Here is a 25,236-nt window from a genome sequence, read left to right on the forward strand (position 1 = left end):
TAATACAAAAATTTGTATCTGAAGCTTTCCACAGTATCTGGGAAAAATGAAGCAGCAGGCTATTCCTACCTCCCTGATTCAGCCTGTCCATTGTTTTGTGAACATCTGTTCTTGATGACAAGCAAAGAATCAGGACACCAAACACAACCACTGAGATTCACAAACAAGGCCCCAGAATCCAAAACACCACAGTGTTGAGACAAAGAGCAAAAAAGAGGAAAAGGAGGGGAAAAAGAATCACCACCAGGTTGAGAGAATTAATTTAGATGCCATTCATGTACTTCACCTTTTCCTTAAAAGAAGCATAACTGATGCTTATTCAATTGCCAATATCTGCAGTTTGAAGCAGATGAATAAAACATAGGCTGAATTCAATCTGTTATTCACAAAAAGCATTTTCCAGAGACTGATGCTGATCTGTGCAGCATCATAAGCTCATCTTGCTGCAGAAAGGCTTAAGGAGGATGGTTAAGGTGAAGCACAGGAATCAATTTTCCTGTGATTGTGTCTTGACTTCAACTGAAGCAAAATACAATTTAGGTAGGTACCTGGTCCTCATTCATTTCTGTCAGTAATTTGTTGGTAAGGTCTTTCTCACTCTTGTCTGCCACTTTATTGTTAGCATTTAAAAACAGCTGTTAGAAACAGAGACAAGAATAATGGAAATAATTGCATTAAATAGTTACCTGCAGCCAAATCTGTGGAGGCTGCCTTAGATTTGTATTTCACAGACAAAAACAAAAAAGGGGGGGAGGGGAAGGGGGAAAAAAAATAAAGTTTTCTCACACTGGTAAAACAGTCATCCATTAGTATTAGTCTTCTGTTAATTCTTGAAACACTGAAGATTACACTGTGTTTTTGCTAAAGAGTAATTACTATTTTTCCCCAAAAAAAGAAATTAAAATATTCAATCATTGAGAAAGAGAGATTTATCTGGAATTTATACTCATCTCTGGCTTAACTGTGATTTCATACATAGTATGGAATATGACAGAGTTTGAAGAAATTTGCTTGTAAGAAATAAAGACAAGATTGGGGCATTAACATGGAAATGGATACAGATGTTTCACCCTAGGTGAAAGCCGCAGATAACCAGACAGAATAATTTAATCTTCAAACAGCAGAGTAGCAAAATTTCTGGGTCACACAGTCTTTGGGACAGGAAGAAGGGAAAACTAACTCTGCCATCATCCTAAGAATCAGACAGATACTGCAAATAGCTTTAAATCAAACATACAGCTATAATGCATCTTCAGCTAAGGAACTTTTCTGTGTTCAGTAGCTAAATTCCTAGTGAATACCTGAATTTAACAGTTTCAAACTCACCCAAATTCATAATCAACTGCAATTTGTGAGCCAAATTTAGCTGCAACTAAAATTTACCACCTTCTGTTTTAAGATTCTATTGAAAAAAATAGAATCCTTTTTTTTGCATTCAATAAAAAACCTGATCAAAATGTTTTAAAAGTCCCTTTAAAAAAACCACTTTCCTTTAGTGGGTAAAACCTAAGCATTTATTTTCCCCCCCCACACACAGATTTTGTTCCATTATCTGCTAGCTTAGTCTCCCTGAAGAGGAACAACCTGAGAAATCAACTTCCATAAATTAGGGCAAAACAAAGGACAACACTCAAGATATCACTTTGACTTACATAGGTGTGAAAGCACATCGTTGGAAACACTTGGAAAGGTGCATCACAGTCAAGAGAACTTAACAATGGAGAGTAACTACAATATGCCTCAGAGGACTATAACATTAGCAGGAGTAAGAACATTAAACAAAAGCAAATGCAGACAATGCAAAAATAAAGAGTCCATCAAACTTTTGGTATGAGCTACTTCATTTGTCATAAGGCATGTGAAAAGGAAACATAGATTTCTTTGCCTACATGGTTTTCATCTTTCCATTTAAAAGCTGTTCAAAAACCACTTTTTTTTTCTTTTAATCAGATGATGTTAGAGGTCATTGTGCTTTGCTCAAAGTCTGACCTCTGAGACAGTTAAACAGATGAGAAAAGATTCAGCACTGACAACCTAGTTTGTTAAATGACTCTCAGTACAGAATAAGCACTTCCTGATACCTCTAAATTACAGACGCTCTTTTTTGCTATCACAGGCAAAAAGCAACATTCAGATCATCAAAACTTAACCAAGCAGTTTTTAAAAGCTTTTGTGTTGATATCTAACCCTAAAGCATAGTTAATGAAAGACAGTTTGCCCATGAGCCTTAAAACCAGCAAATAAAAAAAAAATAATTTACATCTTAGAAGACTGTCATACTGCAAATGACTAGGAAGTATGAGTAGAAATACAGCCTTGAACACCCCAAGTTCTTTGTGATACCTATAGCAGAAATAGTGGTATGGATTTTCTTTAGCCCTCCTTTCCACAGACATTACTTGCATTTCAAGTTTGCAGAAGATCCAACAGCTTCTTAAGTTTCAGGTATGTGTATGGACTCTCGTGCTCTCTGCAGAGATGCAGAACATGCTTTCCACACACAGCTTCCTTAGGAACCCAGCAGCAATTTTCACAAATGAAGGAATAAAATCTCAAACTAGGGTGTCTACCTCCAGCTAATAAAGGGAAATCCTAATTCCACAGCTAAATCAATCTTTGCATGGAGACACAGTATATTTGAAGTACAAATATCCTGCAACACCTGCCTTGCCTCTCTCTCTCCCACTTGTCATCTGTGGAGGTATTTTGCCTGCAAAAGGCTAAAAAAAACACACTGTGTACTAAACTGGCAGCACTGATTTCTAAACAACACAGCGATATGTGAGACTGTACCCCTGGAAAAAAAACTTAAAAGAAAGCATCTTGTAACCAACAGGCAGAATAAAAATAAAAACAGCAAGCTGCAAGAAAAAACAGAGCAGCTGTTCTTGCTTTTTTTACATTCCACCATTTGTTTATGAGTGCAGGAACACAGCTAGTCTCCATGAAAAGGTAAACATCATGCTGATGATGAATTTGGAAGAAAGTAAAACAGGAGTTTCTTGTAGAGTACAAGGTTAGTACAAAAATAGGCAGAAATTCCCAAACGCAGAGAAGAATGGGAAGGTCAAACAATGTCTTTTCAGAAGGAGATAATAAAACTACAGACTATTCAAAACACTTCAAGTCCACTGGCATTCTGCCATTGATTATAGTTACAATTAAGACCTAATCCAAACACATTTATTTTTAATAAATCATTGCACTGAAATACATTCTAATCCAAAATCTAAATGGATTAGAAATAAACTGTACACTGTTGCTACAATTACATTGTCTACATGAACATCAGAAGAGCTCAAAACAGCTAAGTCACTAACATATCACAAAAAGAGAGACAAAATAGTGCAGAGAGTTACATCATAGGTATGTTCTTTTACACAGGGAAAAATGAAATCAGTGCAATCAGTGGAAGCTTGCAAATTATGACCACTGGTGGTTGAGATGAAAATCCTAAATCCTATGTAGAAAAGAAAAAAATGAGGAGTATTTTTAACAGCTTGAGCTCATGTTTTATGTCAGTCACACACAGGACTCAAATATTTTGAAACAGTTACAGTGGCATACCAGAAAAGTCTTTTTTAGTGGAAAAACATTCCTCTCAAATTAGAATTCAGACCTCTACCTGGCAGCAGTTGTTAAGTGATTTCCTAGCAATCCAGTGACAGAATATAAAAAACAAAACAAAAAACCAAACCCCACAACAAAAACCCAAATAAAAAGGCAGGGGTGACTGATTTTTTTAATCAGACATACTGTTAGAGGGCACTGTACTTAGCTCAAACTGACATCTGAGAGACTTTAATAGGTAAGGAAAGATTCAGCAGGGATTCAAAGACACAGCTTTGTAACAGATTTTAGAGACTACGCAGGGTCTGTAAAGGTGTTTTGCCCAGGACCCAGAGTAAGTATTCATTGCTTTAACCACAAGACAGACACTAGACACCTCTACTTTATTAGTAATAATACAAGGCAGGGTTTGTTAAAACTGTGCTGCAGGGTTTGTTAAAAACATGGTGATAAGGGAAAACTTACCTTGCAGTTCTGCAACAGTCGAATGAGATGCTCAAAGCAGTTGCTGTTAAGGAAAATTGCCTGCAAAACAGGTCTATCTGTGCAGTCCAACATGGCTGTGATGGTATCTATAAAATTAAAACAGAACTGGCATCAAAGACAAAACACTTCCCAAAGCAATCATTTTTGCCTGCACATTCCATAATACACATCAGCAAAAAATTAAACTAATTATATGCTCTGCTTTTTTGATCAAGAATGATATGCATTTAAGAACAAATCACTAGGCCTAAAGCTAATTTTGACACTGTAAAAATTACCACAGACTAACATTATGAAGAAATTTCAGCTAATTAATATGTTTGACTGCTTTGGGGCTCTGTTTTAAGTCATTGCCAATTGTGAGTACATAAGCAGCATTACCTTTCTTTAGAGCACATGAACATTTGTTTCCTTAACAAGCAATTACTCTGCATTCTAAACACCAAAATGGAAAAAACTCAAACCCCCAAATTCTAACCCAAACTCTTACATCCAACTCTTTCAGACTATTACCTTTCCCCAACGTTCACAACAATGCCATCTGAAGATCAAACTTACAAAACAGCACCACACGGTTATTTTACTACAGAAGAGTTTTATTCTGCAATTACTGAGGTTGTGGATAAGTGTCACTTCTTGCCTAGCAAAGTTTTTCTCTCTTAATGGAGACTTTCAGTCTATGAACCTAGATGCTATGCTGAAATAGTAGCAATCTGATATGGTTTCTTCTGGTTTTTTTTTATTAGTAAATGATTAAACAAGAAATATCTAAGGAGAAATGCTAGAAACTTTTCAATTGTGTAGCCAAGTCAATATTTTTTGCTTCAGAGTTATTGTCAAGAAATATTGAAAGGAACTGTGTACTCACTCAGCATTTGGATCTGTAGTGCTATGAATCTGCTCTCCCACTGCCTGCATCGCCTTGGATTAGGTAAGGCTGTGTGGTCTGAATTAAGCAGCTTGAAATAGTTCTCCAATATTGTACTTGTCTCGACCTGGCGCTGGTCAGAACTGCTGGTTAGGAGGATATGGACAACTTCTGTCAGGCACTTCAGAGTCAGCTCTGCCTTCCTGCTCACTTCCTCAGGGTTTCTGTCATCCCAGTTGTCACAGTCTGCTAAAACACGCATCAAGACTTCCATGGTGGCAGGAGATACTGCTTGAAGAGCATTCCTCTGAAACCCATTAAAGCAAAAAAATGAGTAAAAAAAAAAATAAACTTGAAAGAATTTAAACCTCTTCAAATCAGTTGTGTCTACTTGAGTTATCTGAACCATGCAATATGCATTATTATATCCACTAATGTTGTGTAGTTGTTAAATAACTAAGAAACATTCAATCTGGATTATGCTGATGGCTACAGATGAAACGCATCCCCCATCTTGCTCACTTAAATAGGCTGTCTTTTTCAAATGGAATGCTTATATAGAAAAGGAAACATGATTTTAATATGTTACAAAATTTTATGACGCAGCCCAGATAAACTGTAAATTTGAGGCAAACCTTCGCCCAAGTTTTCATTTTAGATTATGAGATTCGTGATGCTTTAGAACGTGTGGCAAGAACATAAAAATCAGCAAACGTTTGCCTGGGCCCTGCATGCACTCACCTCACCTTTCTTCCTGGGAGCCTGATGCACAGGCTCAGGCACAGGAACCCAGGCTTGTGGTGGGCTTTGAGAAGCCTTGTCAGGGACTCCTTGCCCTCTCTAGGGGACTGCATTCAAGTTTTGGCTCTCAACCCTCGAGTTGTTTGTCTACACTGCAGCCACGGCCATGCCCGGCCACGTCGTGTCTTGAACCTGACGCACTGCCTTGACTGCAGCTTGACCTTAGCCCTGCCTCATGGCTATGGTGGGGCTGGCAACCACCTGCCTCTTGACTGACTCTAGTTACCACCAGTAGAGCAAACCCCTACTCTGATGTACTGACCAGACTCCCTGGCTTGACTTGAGGCTTTATCACTACAGACTTGTCTGGTGGGCTGGGCTGGTTGATTCCAGCCACCACAGGTGCTGCCATCGCTCTGTCTGCATCTAGTGAGATCACACCCTTTGCAGGTCAGGTGATCTGCTGCTGGCCATCCTGCTCAAACTCCACTTGGCTTCCCTGATGGAGCAGAGCCTGGCTTTGCAGCTCCCTGGAAACCTTTAAAAACACTCTCTCTTCAAGACCACCAGAAGCAGCAGCTGCTTGTGAACAGGCTAAGGAGGACATTACAGAAGTCAGGTGAGAAAGTGGATGTTGGCTATGTTGCTGATGAATGCCCTCTTTGTCTCATATTCTTTCAAAGACTTTAAACTGCTTCCAAGCTGTAAAGGCCCCAGGGCTCCTACTGAAAACAGCTTACTTTCAGCACTGGGAAGTAAGCTAGATAATTTCCTTCACATGAACACAAAACTTTTGTCTTTGCAGGTGGAAATTCCTAATTTAGTTATGCATATTTTTCCTTTAAAATATTACAGTAAGGTCATATGAACATGTAGTTGCTCTGAACAGCAAACTTCTATAGTTACTTGAAATTGGGACCCAGCTTTTAGCATTTAGGTATTATTACTTAAAATGATGCCAAAGTTCCTATGACAAAAAGAATTAATCACGGATAATAAATTCTTCTCATTTACAAGTTATGGAGTATTTAGAAGTCTTAAACAAGGAACAAGCATTTGGAGGTTTCAGCAGCTGAAAAGTTTCATTTATCCTTACCTGACCACCAGCCACAATAGCTCCAAAGAGATGCAGCAGGCAACATTTTAGGCTTTCCTTGAGATGTTCACTTTCTTGAAAGCATTCTGATTAAATAAAAAGATTTTCCTCAAAAAAAAACCCAACAACAAAAAATAAAAACCCCTCCTCTATTCCCTGTCGTCATACAGATGAAAAAAAAAAAATAAACTGTATCATCTCCATATTTTTTTTATATAACTCAGACACAAACACACCAATTCCATCATTATCAAAGTACCACAACATTCCACATTTATCAGGAATTCACAGGGCCACACCTTCCCGTGCCAGCCAACAGAACCATAAACACAACCTTTGCTCTTGATTCATAATGTAAAAATGAGCCCATTCTGTCCATACTAATGACAAATAGAAGGACATTCTAACACACAACCAGCTATCAAGCATGACAAAGTTCATAGAAATTCTGGCATGAAAAGTCTGATGCCATATGCAGTGCAGGTTGCTTTAAAAAACAGTCCCTGAGCTGATTTGAAGGCAGATTGCCAGAGAATCCTGTGCAGATCTGTAACCTTCCTAGCAGTAATTTCAACTATCTAGCAGTAATGACAACTATCCTACATCTCTTCTCTTGCCGTATCTGACAGAAATTAGTCCCAGACAGCCTCAGGAACTCTTCTTAGCAATAGATACAACCTGGATATTGTTGTTACAGCAATAATGCTAACACAGCAGCAAGAAACTACAAAGGATTATTTTTGGAAATACCACTTATTGGCAAGCTATTTTACTGATAGCTGGAGCTATCGTATATTCTAACATTCTATATTATATAGAATATATATATATTCTTATATTCTAATATTCTATAATATCTAATATTCTGGAGCTATTTTTCTGATCTGCTTTCCCAACAGAACAAAACTTACTTAGATGATCACACTGTTAGTGAGCTAGTACCACCACTGCTTGACTTACAGCCTCTGGATATTTGTAGAGCCTCAGACAAATTGAAAAGAGCAGTATCTAGCAGATTGTGAATAAATCATTAAGCTGGGTAGACTTGAAACCATGCCCCCTCAAATTAGTCCTGGCATGGCAGAATACTTAAGGCACATGCTCAGCAGTTTCTTACTCTGTCCTTTCTTCCAGTTGGCCAACAAGCAGGAGTATCTGCTGGCTAATTAGCACACTTTTAGCTCAGTCACGTTACATGATATTTAAGAGACTTAGGAGGAACCACAGGGCAATGCATTGAGTGGAGAGGAGAGAACCTACAGATGACATTCCTCTGTAGTAGCCTTTAGAGGTGGTTTCCAGTGCCCTGGCATGTAGATAAGGGCATTTTAATGGCAGCAACAATTTGGTCTTTTTGGCAACTATCTTATTTTTTGTACATAGCAATGGAATCCCAAGGAACAGGAGCTGTGACTCAAACCTAGAAAAATCAAATTCATAAATGCTACCACTCCACAAATAGAACTTTTTATTTTCAATTAAAACTAAGTTAATGGACAGGTGCAAAATGGGCTGATTTCACTCCTTCACTGCCCATCCCTCCATCTTATTCCTGCAGCTTCAATTCTGTAGGCACCATCACTAAGATATGCTAAACTGGCAAACTACCTGAGCATCCTACACTCTTGAGATTTAAGTACAGAATATGAACATTAGGTCCTTCTCTACAACACAAACAACCTGTAATGGTAAGAACACATGAATTCTGAAGTAGCCATCATGATATTTAATATTAATGACTTAACCAGAGAGAAAATTGTTTCCCAAACTCAAGGCCAAAGAGCATTTGTTAGTTGAATGGCACAGAGTTTCAGTTTTTTTCCAGCTGTTAAATAATATTAAAGAGACCAAAGCGCATGAACACTCTCCTAAGATTACTTTTCCATGAGAGTTAGCAGTTAGTACAGGGATCTCATGTGAGATCGCTGTGTAACACAATAAAAGGAAAAGTTGGCAATTCACACAAACAGCATTATCAAACCACATTAAGCACTGAAATAAAGTCTAAAAATAAACAAAAAGGCTTTCAAAGATGAGCAGGAATGGCAAAATAGTGATGCTTGGAGCAAAGTACAAGTACAAAAAACAAGCAACCAAAGTAACTCACTTCATTCAGCTTCAGAAAGCAAGTAAGGGATATTTACATTTATCAGGCATGCTTAGGAGAAAGTTACTTGGGCTCACTAAGTTCATTCCTCTAAAGAAATCTATTTTTAAAAGGCGGTTAGCAATACTTACGGTAAAAGAAAGGGACAAACTCAACAGTGAGGGAAGCTGGTTTATACTTCTGTCTGCTCCTTTCAACTGTACTAAGGAAACGTCTGCAATTACATCAAAAAAACATACACCAAAGACATGAGACATGGTACCTCTGTTTATGACTTATTTGTTAATTTATAATATGAAATTATAATATGACATAGTAGAAAACGCTGTCATAAATCAGGAGTTATCTTTTGCCTACAGGATGAAAAAGAATAGTGAAGTAGTATTTCATCCTGAAAACATGAAACACAGCTAACCCCATATTCAGTCTGCACCTAAACATATTTAACATTTTGGTTTAAATGGCTTAGTTTAAAAAAAAAAAAAAAAAAAAGCAAGCTCTTATTTAGTCCATGTTTATTGTAACCAAACAACCATCCAGACTGTCAGATTTCTTGACCAAGCAATTTTAAAGGGGCACAAAACATTATGAGTTTATTAGGCTGGAAGGAACAGACAGTCAAATTAAAGGAATGTAATTCTACTGATACACTTAAAAACTTATTTTCAAAGATGTAACTTATCTATACTGTGAACTTCTGTAAATTCTTTTATCCTAATTCAAGCAGGTCTGCCCAACACACGGTTTCTTCGTTCCACTAGTTTATAAAAATGGCCAGTTTTTTGGAAGAAGGTAATGTAAGCACCTTCGTGGTGATCAGTTACAACCAATCACCTCTTAATAGATCCTCAAATTTAATTTTCTTTCAACTTTTACATTAACAGTAAAAACACTATCTTTAAGTTATTTAAATCATATCCAGTTTGAGAATGCATAACACGTTTCTGTGGTGTGATTCTATGGGCTCATGGTTGAAGCTCTCATAAAACACAGTATTTAAAATCCTGTGCTAGTCCACACATACCCTGCAATTCGCTGCCTCCAGTTTCGATATGGATCGTACAGACTTTCACAGAAAGCCAATGCATGCCTCACAAATTCTTCTATGGGGGTCTGATCCTCCACTTCTTTTTCTTTTGTTTTGCTTTTTAACTGAGGAGAAAAAGAAAGCTATGGTCAGAAAATTTCCAGAAGTTTAAAATTAATCTTTTCTCTAATCAGATATAAGATCTCCCCCAGAACAGTTCTGAGCCTACAAATTGTTCCCCACATAACACTATTACAGAAAGAGCAAATCACATGAAAAGGAGCAGGAGGTATCAGATGGCAGAAATACAGACAAGAATTATTAACCATGTACCTGTTGAATGTACAATGTAGTCATGGTGATAACATGGTTAATGTATGAACACATCCCAATCTCTTCCACATTAGCCAAATTCCTGCAAAGACAACATAAAAACCACAGATTGTACACAGTGTACCATTTGAAGCTAGTTCAAACAATGCCTGTTTTAGCATTCTGTCTATATTCATTCTAAAGGATACCAGTATTTCAAAAATACTCTCCAAAAGCTTGCACATACTTAAATGTTTATTTCTGTCACCATTACAGAGCTCACAAGTTTTCATCTAACAGGAAGAAAGATTCAAGTCACTTTGCTGCAGGCCAATTCCATCTGGAATTTGGGGTTTCAGAGGTTAAGCAGATTCCCAGGACACCCTAAATAGAAAGCTCAGAAATGGTATCTGATAGCAAAGACAGTAACTTCCACTTTACTAGCACATACACTTTCTAAAACTTTAGGAAACATATTACCTGGAAGCATTTATTCACTTTAAATTCTCTGGAGCAAAACAAACACTTAATAAATTATTTCAGAAATTAAAGCAGTTTTGCAGTAAAGGAAACTACATTTCACAGTTTTGAAATTACAAAGATCAGACACCAAAGTGATGACACAGGAGAACTTTTCAGCAAGTAAAGGTGACACCAGTTTACATTTCAGAAGCACATTACCACCATCTACTCAGCTTAGATTCAATATATCAGGATATTTAAACACTGCTGTACAGCTCTTTATGCTGTTTCAGAGGTAAGGCAAGCCAAAAATCCTGCTTCAAACACCCCTAAGTAAAGGAGATTCTCCATTATATTTTATCCCCTTCCTCTCTCTAAATGCATTTTGCAACAGCAAACTGAAAAAAATAGTGAGGAACTGATCCCTAAAAATAGTTTATTCATTTGTGTCAAGGGAATTACACTATCAGGCAGAAGTTTCAGAAGGAAATCAGCTGCATGAGTAGTGCAATAAGTTTCACAAGCCGTTTATGGAATTATAAGCATGCTAAGAATGTGGAACAGTTCTTCCTGTACAATTGTCTCAAGTTATTTCATAGCTAACACTTGTCAGAGTGCACCTCTTCTTTTAAAAGTATTTCTTACACAAGGTACATCATTACTTGAATTCCCATAGGTTTAACTTCTACAGCTACAAAGGAATTTAGTGTGTAACTCCCTCCTATTCTTATTGCAAACATTATTGCTAAGATGATTGCACTGCTCCCCTTTCTCTCTTTTATTCCCTCCGCCTTTATTTTGACAATTGTGAGAATTGTCATTTCTCTGTATCTACTGGAAGGTATCAAATCACATTGGATGTGTCATTAAAATCTGTATTGATGGACTGCATCAAGATTTCTTAAACAAAACAACAGCCTTGCTGTGGTAACAATTAGAGCAAATACCTGCAAAGGATGATGAAAAATTTCACAAGTAAAAGTGACAGAGTCTGCTGCTGCTCTTCCAGGCCATCTGACATTTTCTGGACACACTGTAGCAACTGGAGCCTGAGGACCTGAAGAATGTTATCAGGAAGGAGCGATATTCCTGGTGGAATGTCATCCACCCTAATGAAAAAAGCCAGACACAAAATTGTTAATCATACAAATGCCAAGCTGCCAATCGATTTCCATGCACTCATGTAGTGTTCCAGTGAAGTTCTGTGGGAAAGGTCATCCAGCTGACACATCACAAACACTTTTTAATGAACCACAAGGAAATGTCTGGTGGCAATACACCAGCTTGAGCTTTCTTTTCCCCAGCAATGAACTACATTTTAAAAAAGGGTTAAAAATCATTAAGTGGCTTCCCAAATCTTCTTCCATGCAATAAGCTGCCTTAATTGCAACAAAAATTGCATGATCTTCATCAGGTAATCAGGTGGCCTGGGAAATCCCCAGGGACAGCCACAGTGGAATGAAACATGAGAACGAAACATATTTGGAAGAACATTTTTAACTTTCTACTGAAGATTAAAAGTGTCCAAATGAATAAAATGCCAATTATTAGTTATTGAAGTCCAGCTGGTATTCATCCACAGTGAACCTCATGTCATTCTTACATGAATTTTAAAAAGCCATACAAAATTATCTTGCTTATTGTTTTTTGCAAACTAAAACATTTCTAGAAACACACCAATGAGAATGAGGACATGAAGAAAATAATGGGTTTATCTGTAGTTTCTTTTTTTTTTTTCCCAGTGATCCAAAACCAAATAAGAAAATTACTCAGGAACAACCATTGGGAAATCCATTTCAGTAATAGTATAGAAATCTACAGATCTGTAAGAACATTTTTTGGGATGAAAACTGTTTATCCACTGCTGCACATGCTAGAAACAGTTAGCCTTTGGCAGCAGCTATTTACCCTCACACATCCTCTATGAACTCTATGCAGGAAAAGGAAGACACAAGCAAGAGCCTTACAGCTTCCAAAAGCTTTCAACATGGCCAAAGCCAGAGGAAAATTACAACAAAAAAAAAAAAAATCAGCAAGCTCAAAACCTCACTAATACAACTGCTGTGCACATTGCATCTTTGTGAGAAAAAGCACAAAAAAGATGTGTAGAAATGCAGTGACTAAACCCATAAAACATGACTGCTACTATTCAAGGAAAATGGGGAACAATCCATGGTTTAGCTTCCAATGTTGAAAAGGAAGCCTTTACAGGAGGGAAAATCAAGAGACCCAGTTTAGGAAACACCTGGACAGGTATAAGTGACAGAAAGCTCTCATATCCTAGAAAGCAAATGTTCCCTATACTCATACAGACAAGCACCTACTGCTCATTCCCTTGGCTCTTCACACAGTTGTGCAATTTGCTTTTCAGGTCATGGAATTCAGAATCTCAAGGGATTCAGAGAGTTGTAACACAAATTTCATAGCCTGGGCTCTAAACTGATAGCAACACACTAACCACAAAACTGAGAGCAACTGCTTTTTTTTCCAACACAAATGCCAAGAAAGAAATTTCTTTGATAGCTACTTCACCCCTCAAGATGCTGGCAGATCCACACTCCCTGGAACTACAAGCAGGGTTTCTCATAGTCTGATAATTCAAATTCTGTAATCCCCTCTCAGTATTAGGATAACTGTAATTTTTGACATCTGAAGTCCTATCTCCAGAAGTTAATTCCCTAAAATGGCCAACAAGTCTTTTTCAGCAAGATCATGAAATGCTTTACAAGAGAGCAAACAGCATACCCTTCATGCCTCACATCCCAAAGAATGTTTTCTTTGCAGTAGCTGCCTGTTGCACAACACATGAGAATCTGGGAGAGATGTGTAAGACCAGCATGAGAAATCCTAACTGGCATTACACAAAATTAATACACTATGGAGTATATAAATAAATGTAAATATTTATAAATAATCAAGCCTGTTTTCACTCCAGAGTAAATTACTACTATACCACCAAAAAACCTTAGATTTAAAACAAAGATTTAAATGTGTTGACATGTAGTACTAATTTTTCCCAATCAGCCTCACTTTTTAAAGTAAGTACTCCAAAATGAAGGAAAAATATTAATATTAAAAAATAAGCATACCCTATCTGACATTGTTATTTGACTGCTGGCACTCTAGCTCAAAAATATGAGAAAGAACTTGGCAAATTTAGGTTATTTTTATTTATAATTCCCTTCATTATGTTAATGTGGTTTTGCAGCCATACAAACTGTGTCAGGTGTCTGAAAGGGAACTGAATCACCTCCACCTTGTATGCACCTATTCCAGCACAAACACACACTGGAACTCTCCCCTCCCAGGGGTAAGGGCTTGGGAACAAACAGTGGTAGCAATCCAGGCTCTACTTTTCAACAGTCCCCATGTAATCACACAAACCATGTAATCAGCATTCCTATCATGATTGCTGCATAATTTTTATGTGGATTTCAAGTCAGCAAGTTAACAAAATACTGTTTCTATGGTATTTCATAGGACCTTCCTTTAAGCTCCTTCATTCGAGATCATGCAAACCAAAAACAGAAAAAAAAGGATGACAACACTCCAGAGGCCTTTGTTATTTCTAAAAGCAATTAATCAAATAAGAGTTCCTCTCCAATGCAGAGAAAAAAAAAAATCCTCTCACCAGCTGGTGAAAGTTTTATCCTTTTTATGGGAAATACATACGACATGGATACATGTTTTGAGGGAAATAACAGACAGGTGTGCTGGTCTTTTGTGCTCCATGATCAAACCATTAATATAGCTATATTCACCTCTTCAGCAAAAGCATTAATAGCATCATCAATGAGCCATTTCATACAGAGTAGAGGCACAAATGGGTAGAACAAAGCTCTATAAGCCTATAAGCTGCAGAACTGCATAACCTCTACTTAAACAGTCAAATCATACTGGAAACACTCACACACACTATATTTAGAGGTTTTCTAATTCTGCACTGCTTAGCATCTTTCACTTTTCTAAAGCAGACTTCAGGAAATTAGATATTCTAATTTATAGAAAGAAAAGTCTTGTGAGTTAAATCAGCAAGTGACAGTGCCAATTAAGAGTCCTCCTTTCAAGAAGAAGAAAAAAAAACCAAAACAAAACACCCAAACCTGTAATAGAATCTTTATATTTCTTAACTGGTATTTTCTTGGATGCTAAAAACCCCCACATATGTTTTCGATTGACACAAAATTTCACGTCTGTCTTCCAAAAGGTTAGTTGTGTCCAACAATCTGTACATGTCTTCTCCCTAAAGAGTTTCTCATAACTTCCTGGAATTAGCCCTTCACTACACAAAGTCTTTCAGGCATATAGCTGTAAAACATACCAAGATTTATAGAAGGAAAAAAACCCAAAAAAGTGCAGTCAGTTTCCCATTTTAGCCAACATCATACTTTTTAAAAAAACAGACAGAATTAGTTGTCTAATAAGGAATCCAGTTAAAAAATAAAGTGAGTCCACAGGGTCCTGTGGCCCCTGGAGTCACTGAAAATCAGCATTTGGTGGTTCCACACTGACCTACTTTTCTTCTTCATGGGCCCTGTATTATTGTTTTCACAATGAAAAGGCCTGCAATACAAATAGACAAAGCCCAAAAAGATGACACTTTTCACATGCCTGATTTTAACACAAATGTAAGTATGGGCAGAAACTGAAGTTCTTTGTTAATTCTAGTATCTGGTTGCCATGTTTTTTTAATGCAGGCACAAAAGCACAGGAATGATCTGCCTTCATCCCTATGTTGTTTTGATGCTTTTTCATTACATCTGTTACACAAATGAGTCTAAATCCACATGGTTCTCTTCTTCCAGACTAAATCACTAATCCTGTCATTAAGCTCAGAAAAACACACATTTTCACACTAAAATCACCACTTATCCCAATGAAGATGCTGCTACTGTTCTGCATAACTAAGCTTTATGTTGCTGGAAAAAAAAAAAAACCAACATGAAAACCATGAACACTTACAGTAAAAAACACTTAAACTCAGAGTTTAATATAATTATTATAAATAATTTTTAAAAGCCAAACTCAAAATACCAAGACATTCTTCTGTTCCTGTGCTCATATTTTAACACTAAATAATATCTTAAAAATAACCTGTGTCAAAGGACATTTTTTTTTCCTTAACTAAACATAGTAAGATGCATTTTTGACACTACAATGGAGTAAATTTTCAGACAGAGCACAAAATTAACTTGAAGGCCTTGCTTACTGGTAATTGCACTATATATTTTGCACTCATATAGGCATTATGAAGAAAATTTTAATACAAAGAGCTGGGAAGTCCAGGTTTTATCTGCTGAGATCCAGTTGCAGCATTCTTAACTTCCTTGTAACAGTTGAGGCTATCGCTTGCACTTCAAACAGGATCTGATCCAAAGCCCATTAAAGAATTTCCATTGATTTCAACAGGGCTTGGAATGCAGCCATCATGTAAGGAGCACCACTCTTTGCTTTCAAACACCATTAGTGGTATCAGCTAAAATACCCACAGCAGTTCTCATGAAGTCTGAATCCTTTAACATTTGGTTTTTCTTAAAATCCCTAGTTCATCCAAGCACCTCAAAAGCAAGAGAAAACATCCAATGCCTAAGTTTTCACGTCTTATTTTCAAAGTCAGACATGAAAACACAACCAGGATAGCACAACACACAAATTTAAAATACTAAATATGAAACTTTGAAGTTAGGCTCTAACAGACCTTCATGATTATAAGTGGGAGCTTTTGGTCAGCAACATGGGGGAAGGCAGCAATACTCTTACCCTGAAGTCTTCATGGATGCAAGGAAATCACTCTCAAGTCTCTAACTGGTGCATATTTTAATTTATAAATGTTTTCAGCTGAGATACCCAAATCTTTCACTGAGCATCTCATTCATCCTTAATCTCACAGCCACCTCTGAAATAAGATTACAAACTCTCTACCTACATCTTGCTTCTCTTCTGTCACTGTTGATGCAGATAGTAAACACTGTTTCATATGCAACATTCAGTGAATACCTACTCAAAAAAATGATGAGGAACACAAGGTAATAACAATATATTTCTATGAGCAAGAACAAGAAGTACTCATGGCAATTTCCTAATATAATGCAAATACCAGTATTTGCCTAATTTCATCATTCTCAACCCAACTCGACCTTCAAATGAATGGGAGTGCCACTTGACAACTAAAAAACTTTCTTTTGTTTAAAGGCAGCACTGCCCTTGAACAAGACCGGGCTCTCAGCCAGGTTTGCTTCAGGTATCAGGGAAAGATGAACAGGTCTCCAATTCTACATACCTCGTTGGCAACTTCTCAAAGTCCACATCCAGAAACTGTTCATAGCTAGACACAAAACTGTCCAACCAGAGCTTCAGGTAATCTGGATCTTTCTGTAAAAAGGAAGAGAACATTAAGCAACATTGCACTCAAGATCAGCTATCAACAACTCGGTAGTATTGCCAAAAATAAAAAACTTCTATTTAATGCATTTCAATTGGGAGAAAGGAGAGAATACATATTTTTTAGAACTAAAAGGAAAAATAGTCACCTGTGTACTTTGAAATTTTCAGCTGCCACATTGTGCTAATGGGACATTTTTGCTCTATTCATTAGTTTATGTGTCTCCTCTTCTTGGCACCAGTGTCAACCAAAGCATTTTAGCTTTTCCCCTCATGGACAATCTTAACTTATTCTCCAGGATCATCCATACCAGCTTTACAAACTTATTAGAATGTGCTCTAGTCTTGATACCATAGATATTAGTACACAATACTCCTTAGGGCTCATAAATTAAAGAGCCCTAATAGTAATCCTAATCACAAAGTAATTTTTTTTGTTTCACTCATAGGTCAATATGGCAGATAAGAGCAGAACAGAGACAGATGGTGTTCAGAAAGACAATGTAGAAACTACAACTTGCATACTAGATAGCTATAAAACAAATAGAAAATTGTATTTAGGTTTCCTAGTTGTTCCTAGCAGAGCACAAAGACTGTGTCTGTGACCAGCAGTCCCTCAGGGCTGGACACTGTCCCAGGAACTAGGACAAATACTAGACAACTGCAAATCACACAGGGAAATTCTGCCAAAATATGCATTTGAGGTCGTCTTGCTTTAGAAGTCAAGCTGCTTAATTTTCAAAAACAAGTTGCCAGCCCATAGTTAACACATTCCTCTGCCAGGACTGTGCAGTCCTGTCCATTAATACACATGCACGTAGTCCCACATTCTATGTGACAAATAATTTTTAAAACAGTTTTAAAATTTTTGCCAGAAGTAGTTGAGATTACAAACAATTTCTGAATCTACTCCATAATTTGCAACATTTTGCAAAAGTTGAAAACATTTTTCTTCCTCCTTTTCCCTCTCCTGTATCTCCTCCCTTCTGTTTGTTGCCTTTATATTACCAAAATAAGACAGTATTTCCCTGCATAGTTAAGATCGAAGAGCAAACAGTGACTATCTCTAACACACACTCTGGCAGCAATGTCAATGAAAAAGAAAATCACCAAGAAAGACTGACAGAGTCCTGCCAGTACAAAATAGCTACCTACAAGAGCTCTCCACAGGGAAAAAAACCAAACAAAACAAAGCTTAAAAAACCCCACAAAAACAAAGCAAACCTCAGAATAAAATAAACACAAATCCAGAACCTCAAGTGTTGCAAAGCTCTTCTCAGAGCATGTCTCCACAGCAAGTACAGCAGTTATAAAGCATTGGAACCCCCCCTTCTCATTCTAGACTTTACTGTTTTCTGTGTCCCCAAAAACCACCCTCAACTCAAGCAAGAAGTGTCACAAACATCCAGACACTATTTATTTCATTATCACAATCACATATAAAATGTGTTCAGGTACTGTGACAACAGGTGCCAAATCAAACCCTCACCTAGATACACATCTGATTATTTGTTTTCAATGACTTTACTGCATTTTCTTGTTGACTTTTCCTAATTGTCTTATTTTCCCTTCTGCTTAATTCCTAATCTCTCCCTCCTTCATAATCCTTCTTTTCCTCATGTCTGCTTTTATTTATTTTTTCAATTCTGTAAGTAATCATTCCCTTTTTCTGTTAAAAACTGCTCAAAACAGCACTATGTTCTGGAAGTATAACAGCCTTCTTCTCATGTTTAATAGGTACTGAACCACCAAACTGTTAACTTATCTTAAACACACATACCAATTGTCCTCAACATGAAATTGCAAAACACAGAATGAAGGAAGCAGTTGAGATAAAGAATAATTTCAAGGTTTCCAAGCTACTGGTTTAAGCTACAGAGGTTGTTGTATCACAAGTAGGTGAATATAGAATACACATTTCTCAGGTTCAGACAAACATATTGAACATCAACCCAAAAGTTAGACAAGAAGTAAGAGCTGCCTAAAATAATAATTCAGAAGCAGTAGAAGACACTGTCTTCAGACATCCCAGCTTTTCAAAAATGTTCACATATTTAAAGCTTTAACTGTCTTATATTTTATAGCAAGTAGTTTTAGTTGCAAGCAAGCAATTTCACAGGATCATAAAGACAAGGGAAACCAGGATACCATTTTAGTAATTCCAATACAGCTCAGGCTACAAAAGACAAAGCAACCACAGTGAAGTAATGAACAGAAATGTTGCCATTTCCACGTATCTATGCCTCTGATGATAATGACCATATACATGTGCAAAAACTAAACTTACATGACTTTTTCCCTGTTGAACAAACTGCTTCTTCATTAGCATGAGAAACTTCTCCATGAAATCCAACAACAAATACTAGATTGATTCTATTCCTATTCCCAAATTAAAATTGTTTGTTGACACAGATCAGGCACATTTCCAATTGTTAACAGTAAACTTGTGAAAAAAAAAACCTGTTGCTCTTGGTCACCATGAAAGACGTGCAAATAACACTATCTGACTTAAAACTGCTTTAACAAAAGTCAAGGATGAGAAAAGGGGAAGGGTATGGCAAAAGATTAAATTATATTAAATGCCTCCTTGCTCCCTTTTAATGATATAGCCTAAATCAGTTTCAAGCTTCTTTATCTTTGAACTGCAATGCCTTTGCAAAGCTATCAATACAGACTGGGAATAAGAGAACACTGGCAGACAATAGTCAAGAAATAGCACAGATGGCAAGAGTAAACCACGTGTTATGAAACAGCCAGAAGTTTTTGCCTACCTGTAGAACACATACTGCTCAATTTGTTTTGCCACTAGAACTCCTCCCAGTCCCGGTAAAAACCAAGAACTGCAGTACTGTTTGATCATTCCCTACAGCACACTCTTCAACCCAAATCCCTTCTATCTCAATCCCCTGCCAGTCAATTGATAATTTAATCTTCCGAGTTAGTAAAATCTGATTTGATATCAAAATACCAGGTTGCACTACTGGTATGTGCCAGTAGAAAACAGTTTATGCAATAGTTGACTCAATCAAATCTAGAGATTTCCATCCAAGCAACAGCACTGACTCAAAACCACTTGGACTTTTTTTTTTTTTTTAAATCATGAAGGAAAAAAGTAAACAAGATCACTTAGCAACATGAGAAACACCAAGAAATAGATCTCCATTATAAACCAGCTAATAGAGACATTCCTCCTTTCCAGAAACAAACAAAAATGAAGACTTGTGAAACAGAAGGAAGAAAAAGGAAAAAGTGGCAAAATACTTAGCAGACGGGCTACAATTAAGATATGTACGTGATTGCAAAAATGTTAGAAACAGAAGTTATAAACAGGTTTCAAACTTCAAATCTGACCCAGGTTTTCTTTTTTCCTTATTAGCAGCAATCATTCCAGATCCCAGGCGCCAGTCTCCTGTTGAAAGCCGCAAGAAATCTACATTTTACTGAAGCAGTTTTAAGAATGGAAACTAAAAATGGTAAATGTTACCCTTGGCAAAGTACATATAAATGTCCTAAAACACAGCTAGATACATACAACATTTCTGAAGACCTGCCTATGTGAGTCAGATGCATCTTATACTCTTCCAAACCCAAGGCATCATAGTTGAGGAGAAGCAGAGTCTTTTAACAGTGGTTTAAAATTCCAAGTTCATAATAAAACCAGGCAGTAATAACAGGTATCAGCTGTTTTGTTTACACTGTGATTTTATGTACAATGCAATTACCATACCCAGCATCTATCTTGAACTGAATTTTTTCTTGAGGTCGGCTGCTCCCACTTAATTTGGAGTTTAAATTTGGTGGAATGAAAAATGAAAAATAATATATTTCTGCTAAGTTCTCCCCCCACTCACCTTTTCAACTATCCTCTATTTTCCCACGGCAGAAGTGGTAAACTGTATTAACAGCAGAACATGAATAAACCTTATATTAACATGACTATATTTGTGTTCTCCAATGCCAGATCAACTTTCCAAGCCAGTGCATGTTGCAACATGACAAATATCTGTGTTATTATGTGCCAGAAGAGTGCATCCCATAGGATGCTGCTACTGAGGGAAACAAATCTGAACTGCAACCTCAGCTCCACCTGATCCACTATAAATTGTGAGCTATTACTACATCTGTGGTCCTTCTAAGGAAGCAGCAGAAAACCAGAATAAAGCATCAGAAATTCTCAAGAAGCCTTGCTACCAGTAGAAGCAGCAAGAACTATGGAATGTATTGGCCCTCTTTGAAAATTACCCTTTTGTTATCATTCTGCACACAGGTAGCTGGAGGGTGTATGTCAGAAAACAGCTCCAAATTGTTTTCTGTGGTGCTGGTAGAAGATGCACTTTTAAAGCACAGTTTACAAAACAATATATGCTTTGATAATACACCACAGGGCTAAACTGTGATAAGCCAATGTTGAGGATTGGTATTCTTTTCCAGCCTCACCACACACACTCTGCAGATGTCCTATGAGATCAGCAAGAAATCAAGAAGGATTATTTTTGAATTGTACAGCAGCAGTAAAAGCAGGAAGAAGCTTGTGAGTGGTAATAAAATGCCTTTCACCAGTTACAACTTTCCAATTACTACAAGATAAAAAAATGTTATTTTCTGAAACCTTAAAGCTTTCTAAGTTACAAGCCTAAGCTTTTAATTTATTTATCTAAAACCTGCCTAGCTTTTGTGCAGGACAAATTTATGTAACTTATTTAGATAATAATTCACATATAAAAACTGCATGCCTTAAAACTTCTGGAAGATAATTTCCCCATGGCTTGAACTCCAAGAATGTAAAAATCCAATTTAAGTCAGCTATTTCTCTTCATAGTGATAAACAGAAACAACCAGAGTTTTAACAAGGCTATCTTTAAGTTGTCATTGTCAGAAAAGTGAAAATCTATGAAAAAAAACCCTGAAAAACAAAATAAAGAGTCTTTATTTACTTGAAAAGTTCTTTTGTTGATAGCCACAAGTTTGCAGAGGCTAAGCTTAGGCTTCTGAGCTCGGCCCATTGTAATAAAGGTCTGTGAAACTGCTATAGCAAGTACTCTAGCAGTCACTCACCCCCAGTAATGAAAAAGAAGTCCTTTGTGCCTATTCAGTCAAATGTAGCTCAGAGCACCTGAAAGTGAAAATGCTTCCTTGTTCCTTCCCTTCCCTAAATACCTCTGGTTTTCATTGAAAAAACAAATACCCCAACCTGGCACAATGACACCACCCTTCAGGCCTCCATTTCCCTAAAACCCTCTTGGCACAGAGTAAGAGTTGCTACAGCTCCTTAAAGAAAAGGACTGCCAGGCAAGGGCACTGCAGTGTTTCTAACAGGTACTGAAAAAAACCCCAAAAAACTCAAATCCATAACACACTAGACCTGTCTCTCATTAAACAGCCAGAGGAGATTTAGGTTTTGTTTTTTTTTCTTTTCCAACACAGTTAGTATGATGCTAGAAAGGGAAAAAAAAAAAAAAGCTAAATAAACTCATTGTACTGGTCCCCAGTATACACTGCAAAACTGTGATTAAACACTGCCAAAGAATTATCAAGATTCCCATGGAGCATTAACACTTGCAATATGGATGTATAAACTCCAGCAAGGCAGCTCCTTGAGGTGGTGGAACTGGGAAACCAGCTCCCAACTCACCACCTTCAGCTGAACCATGCTGAGCCAAAGCCAACAGCCCAGTGGGGATCTGCTCTGATGCCCTTCAGACACACAGGACCTTCTCTAAGGCAATGATGTGGAAAGAAGCTACAGCCAAAATCTGCACTAGCTTGGGACAGGCTCTTGTTTTTGATAAACTAAACTGTCTGGAAATTACAGAAGTCTTTTCTAGTCGCTATGAAAACTGACTAAATGAATGACAAAAATGTTCTAATACACTCTTACTTTTCAGTTGGCCTATGCAAGAACGTCACAATAAATGTTTGAACCCGTATAATATTTTTTGAATCCATTAAGAAGCCAGGTAGTACTAGTCTTAAAGCTAGATCTCAGCTAAAGAAAAACATTTTACACAAAACTGGTACTGAAGTCCTCCCAGCTGAAAGTCTTCAGCCCTGTGCCTGTGGAATACAGGCACATTTAGCTAAGGTTTCAAATCAATTATAGATTTAGTAGTAACTTCCATTTCGACTAAGGCTTCAGGCAAAGAACTGGAAGGGCAAAGATATGTTCAGGAAGTATTAGCTGCTAAAAACAAAAGCTGGATCCACCCGAGGCTCTTTACAGTGTCACATTCCATGCTCTAAAGGCAAAAATTCCCTGCAGGGCAGTTCAGAGTCCAACTATCAGACAAGCCCGACTTGTTCAACAAGCCAGTCGTTTGAAGTCAATAAATTGAACATGCAGCCATCAAACAGCCAGCCGGGTCTGACTCCTGTGCCAGCTCTCAGTCAACCTTCAAAGTGGATTTCAGCTTAGAAGCACAACCATAAAATCTCACTGGCACAGGCATTATCATAACTAATCCCCCATCCCCAAGCATTTTATTTAAAGTAAGAGCAATCCTTTTGTGTCAAGGTTAAATTAGAGTTACAAAATCTAACATTAGGAAACTAAATATGAAACATTGCCTTTAGATCACTGGCGAGTTTACTCATGTTCAAATTAATTGAAGTAGTCTGCATAATGCAGAACTGCAGAACATTTCTCAACACAGTGTGAAATAAACTATTCATTTGGGAACTAGAAGATTTGTTTAAAGGGAGCTCTTTCCTCTTCATGTTTTCAGACATGAAAGGCTACATTTACAGCATGAGAATTAGCAGCCTTTACTCTGAAACGTGACACAATGCTTATGCTGTTTGTAAACCTTTCATATAAAATGCTAAAATAAAATATGAAAAGTTTTGTTATAGCAGCAACACAGCAGCTAGAATTAGTAAAAGACTTCATGATAAACCATTCTAAACCGGTATAACTACCTTGATAAATTCAATCAATAAATTCTAATTGATTGGGGAATCACCTTTGGGCACAACTTTCCATTATAATCAAAATACTGATTTTTAAATCAGTAGATTCAAAAGAAGAAAAGCTCCTAGCAAGTAAATATAAATCTCTGTTTTCAACATCCATACGAGCATTATGTTCCATTTCCAGAATTAAAAGCAAAAAGGAATGGAGGGGTGATGCTTTGTTTTATAAATGGAAGTTGAAGTGAATCACGATAGATACTACTTTGGGACAAGTTAAAAATTCTCTTTAGCATAGGGATTTATACCAAAATAAGCATATTGCTGCCAATCATGATAAAATTTAGCTCACAAACTTTAAACTCAAGTTCCATATTTTTCTTCTCTTTTCAAAACAAAAAAAAATACTTTAATCTTCTAGTATTGTCTTCAGTTAAAGATAATCTAAGAACTTTCATTCATTTTCCTTGTTACTTCAGATCTCCAACAAAACCGGAAAAACAAAATGAAAGAATTTTCTTACTAAAATAGAAGTAAAGCCTCTACTTTTCTTTCTCTTGCCATTTTTATTGTTGCTGTTGTTGCTCAATGATGATACAATTAGAGCCTTGTAGCTTGAAACTGGCACGTGACTGATGCCATCCAAGGGATGAATCTAATTAATATTAACTCAGATTTTAATGTCTTCACATTTGACAGAAAGTACCACTGGGAAGCCCCACGCACAAGTTGGTATACCCTATTTCAGCTGTCTGGAGTCCACTGCACAGAGCACTTATCAGGAATTTACCATACTGTAACAGTACATTCTATTAACATTCAATTTCCCCATCAGATCTGGCATAGTGAACCAACTGGAAGCTGTATTTTAAGGGGAACAAGAAGCATCCGAAATAATTCAAAGGCAACTAAAGTTGCATGATGTCAAAAGTCTACAGTGTCAAGATTAGCCTAAATTTAACGAAAATTCAAACTATATTTTAGGAAAGCTTTAGACTTTAACTCTCAATTGTTTTAAAGCCCCAAATGATGCCATTATTTTACATGAGAAAAAGGCTGAATTTTAGCACCAGCACACACAAAGAGAGCTTCTGCCCCACTGAGTTTCTAACTTTCAATGAAGTGCAAGAGACACTACAGGTTTATCACAGAAAGGAAGCACGATGGTGCTACAACAGTAAAACATCAGCCTATTTCACCACATCAACAGCTAAACATTGTCTAGCCATGTCTCCCAGCAGAAAAAAGTTGAGAACTTGAGCATAGCTTAGTAAAAAAAA

General features: G+C 37.1%; 1 protein-coding gene across 2 annotated transcripts in view; it reads right to left on the reverse strand.

Annotated features, from left to right (window-relative positions):
- NBEAL1 (neurobeachin like 1) overlaps positions 1-25,236 on the reverse strand; it is a 75,772-nt gene that overhangs the window by 43,555 nt on the left and 6,981 nt on the right. Inside the window, exons 2-10 of one of the 2 annotated variants that reach the window (XM_062498520.1) lie at positions 16,950-17,041; positions 11,617-11,778; positions 10,229-10,310; positions 9,893-10,020; positions 9,000-9,082; positions 6,762-6,847; positions 4,925-5,231; positions 4,036-4,142; positions 549-635 (exon numbers count right to left, since the gene is read on the reverse strand). In XM_062498520.1, the coding sequence (XP_062354504.1) occupies positions 549-635; positions 4,036-4,142; positions 4,925-5,231; positions 6,762-6,847; positions 9,000-9,082; positions 9,893-10,020; positions 10,229-10,310; positions 11,617-11,778; positions 16,950-17,041 (1,134 nt within the window). The remainder of the gene's footprint in view (positions 1-548; positions 636-4,035; positions 4,143-4,924; positions 5,232-6,761; positions 6,848-8,999; positions 9,083-9,892; positions 10,021-10,228; positions 10,311-11,616; positions 11,779-16,949; positions 17,042-25,236) is intronic. The other variant, XM_062498521.1, reaches the window with a different exon arrangement.

The sequence above is a fragment of the Cinclus cinclus genome, chromosome 9, assembly GCF_963662255.1.
Source record: "Cinclus cinclus chromosome 9, bCinCin1.1, whole genome shotgun sequence".
NCBI classification, from domain to species: Eukaryota; Metazoa; Chordata; class Aves; order Passeriformes; family Cinclidae; genus Cinclus; species Cinclus cinclus.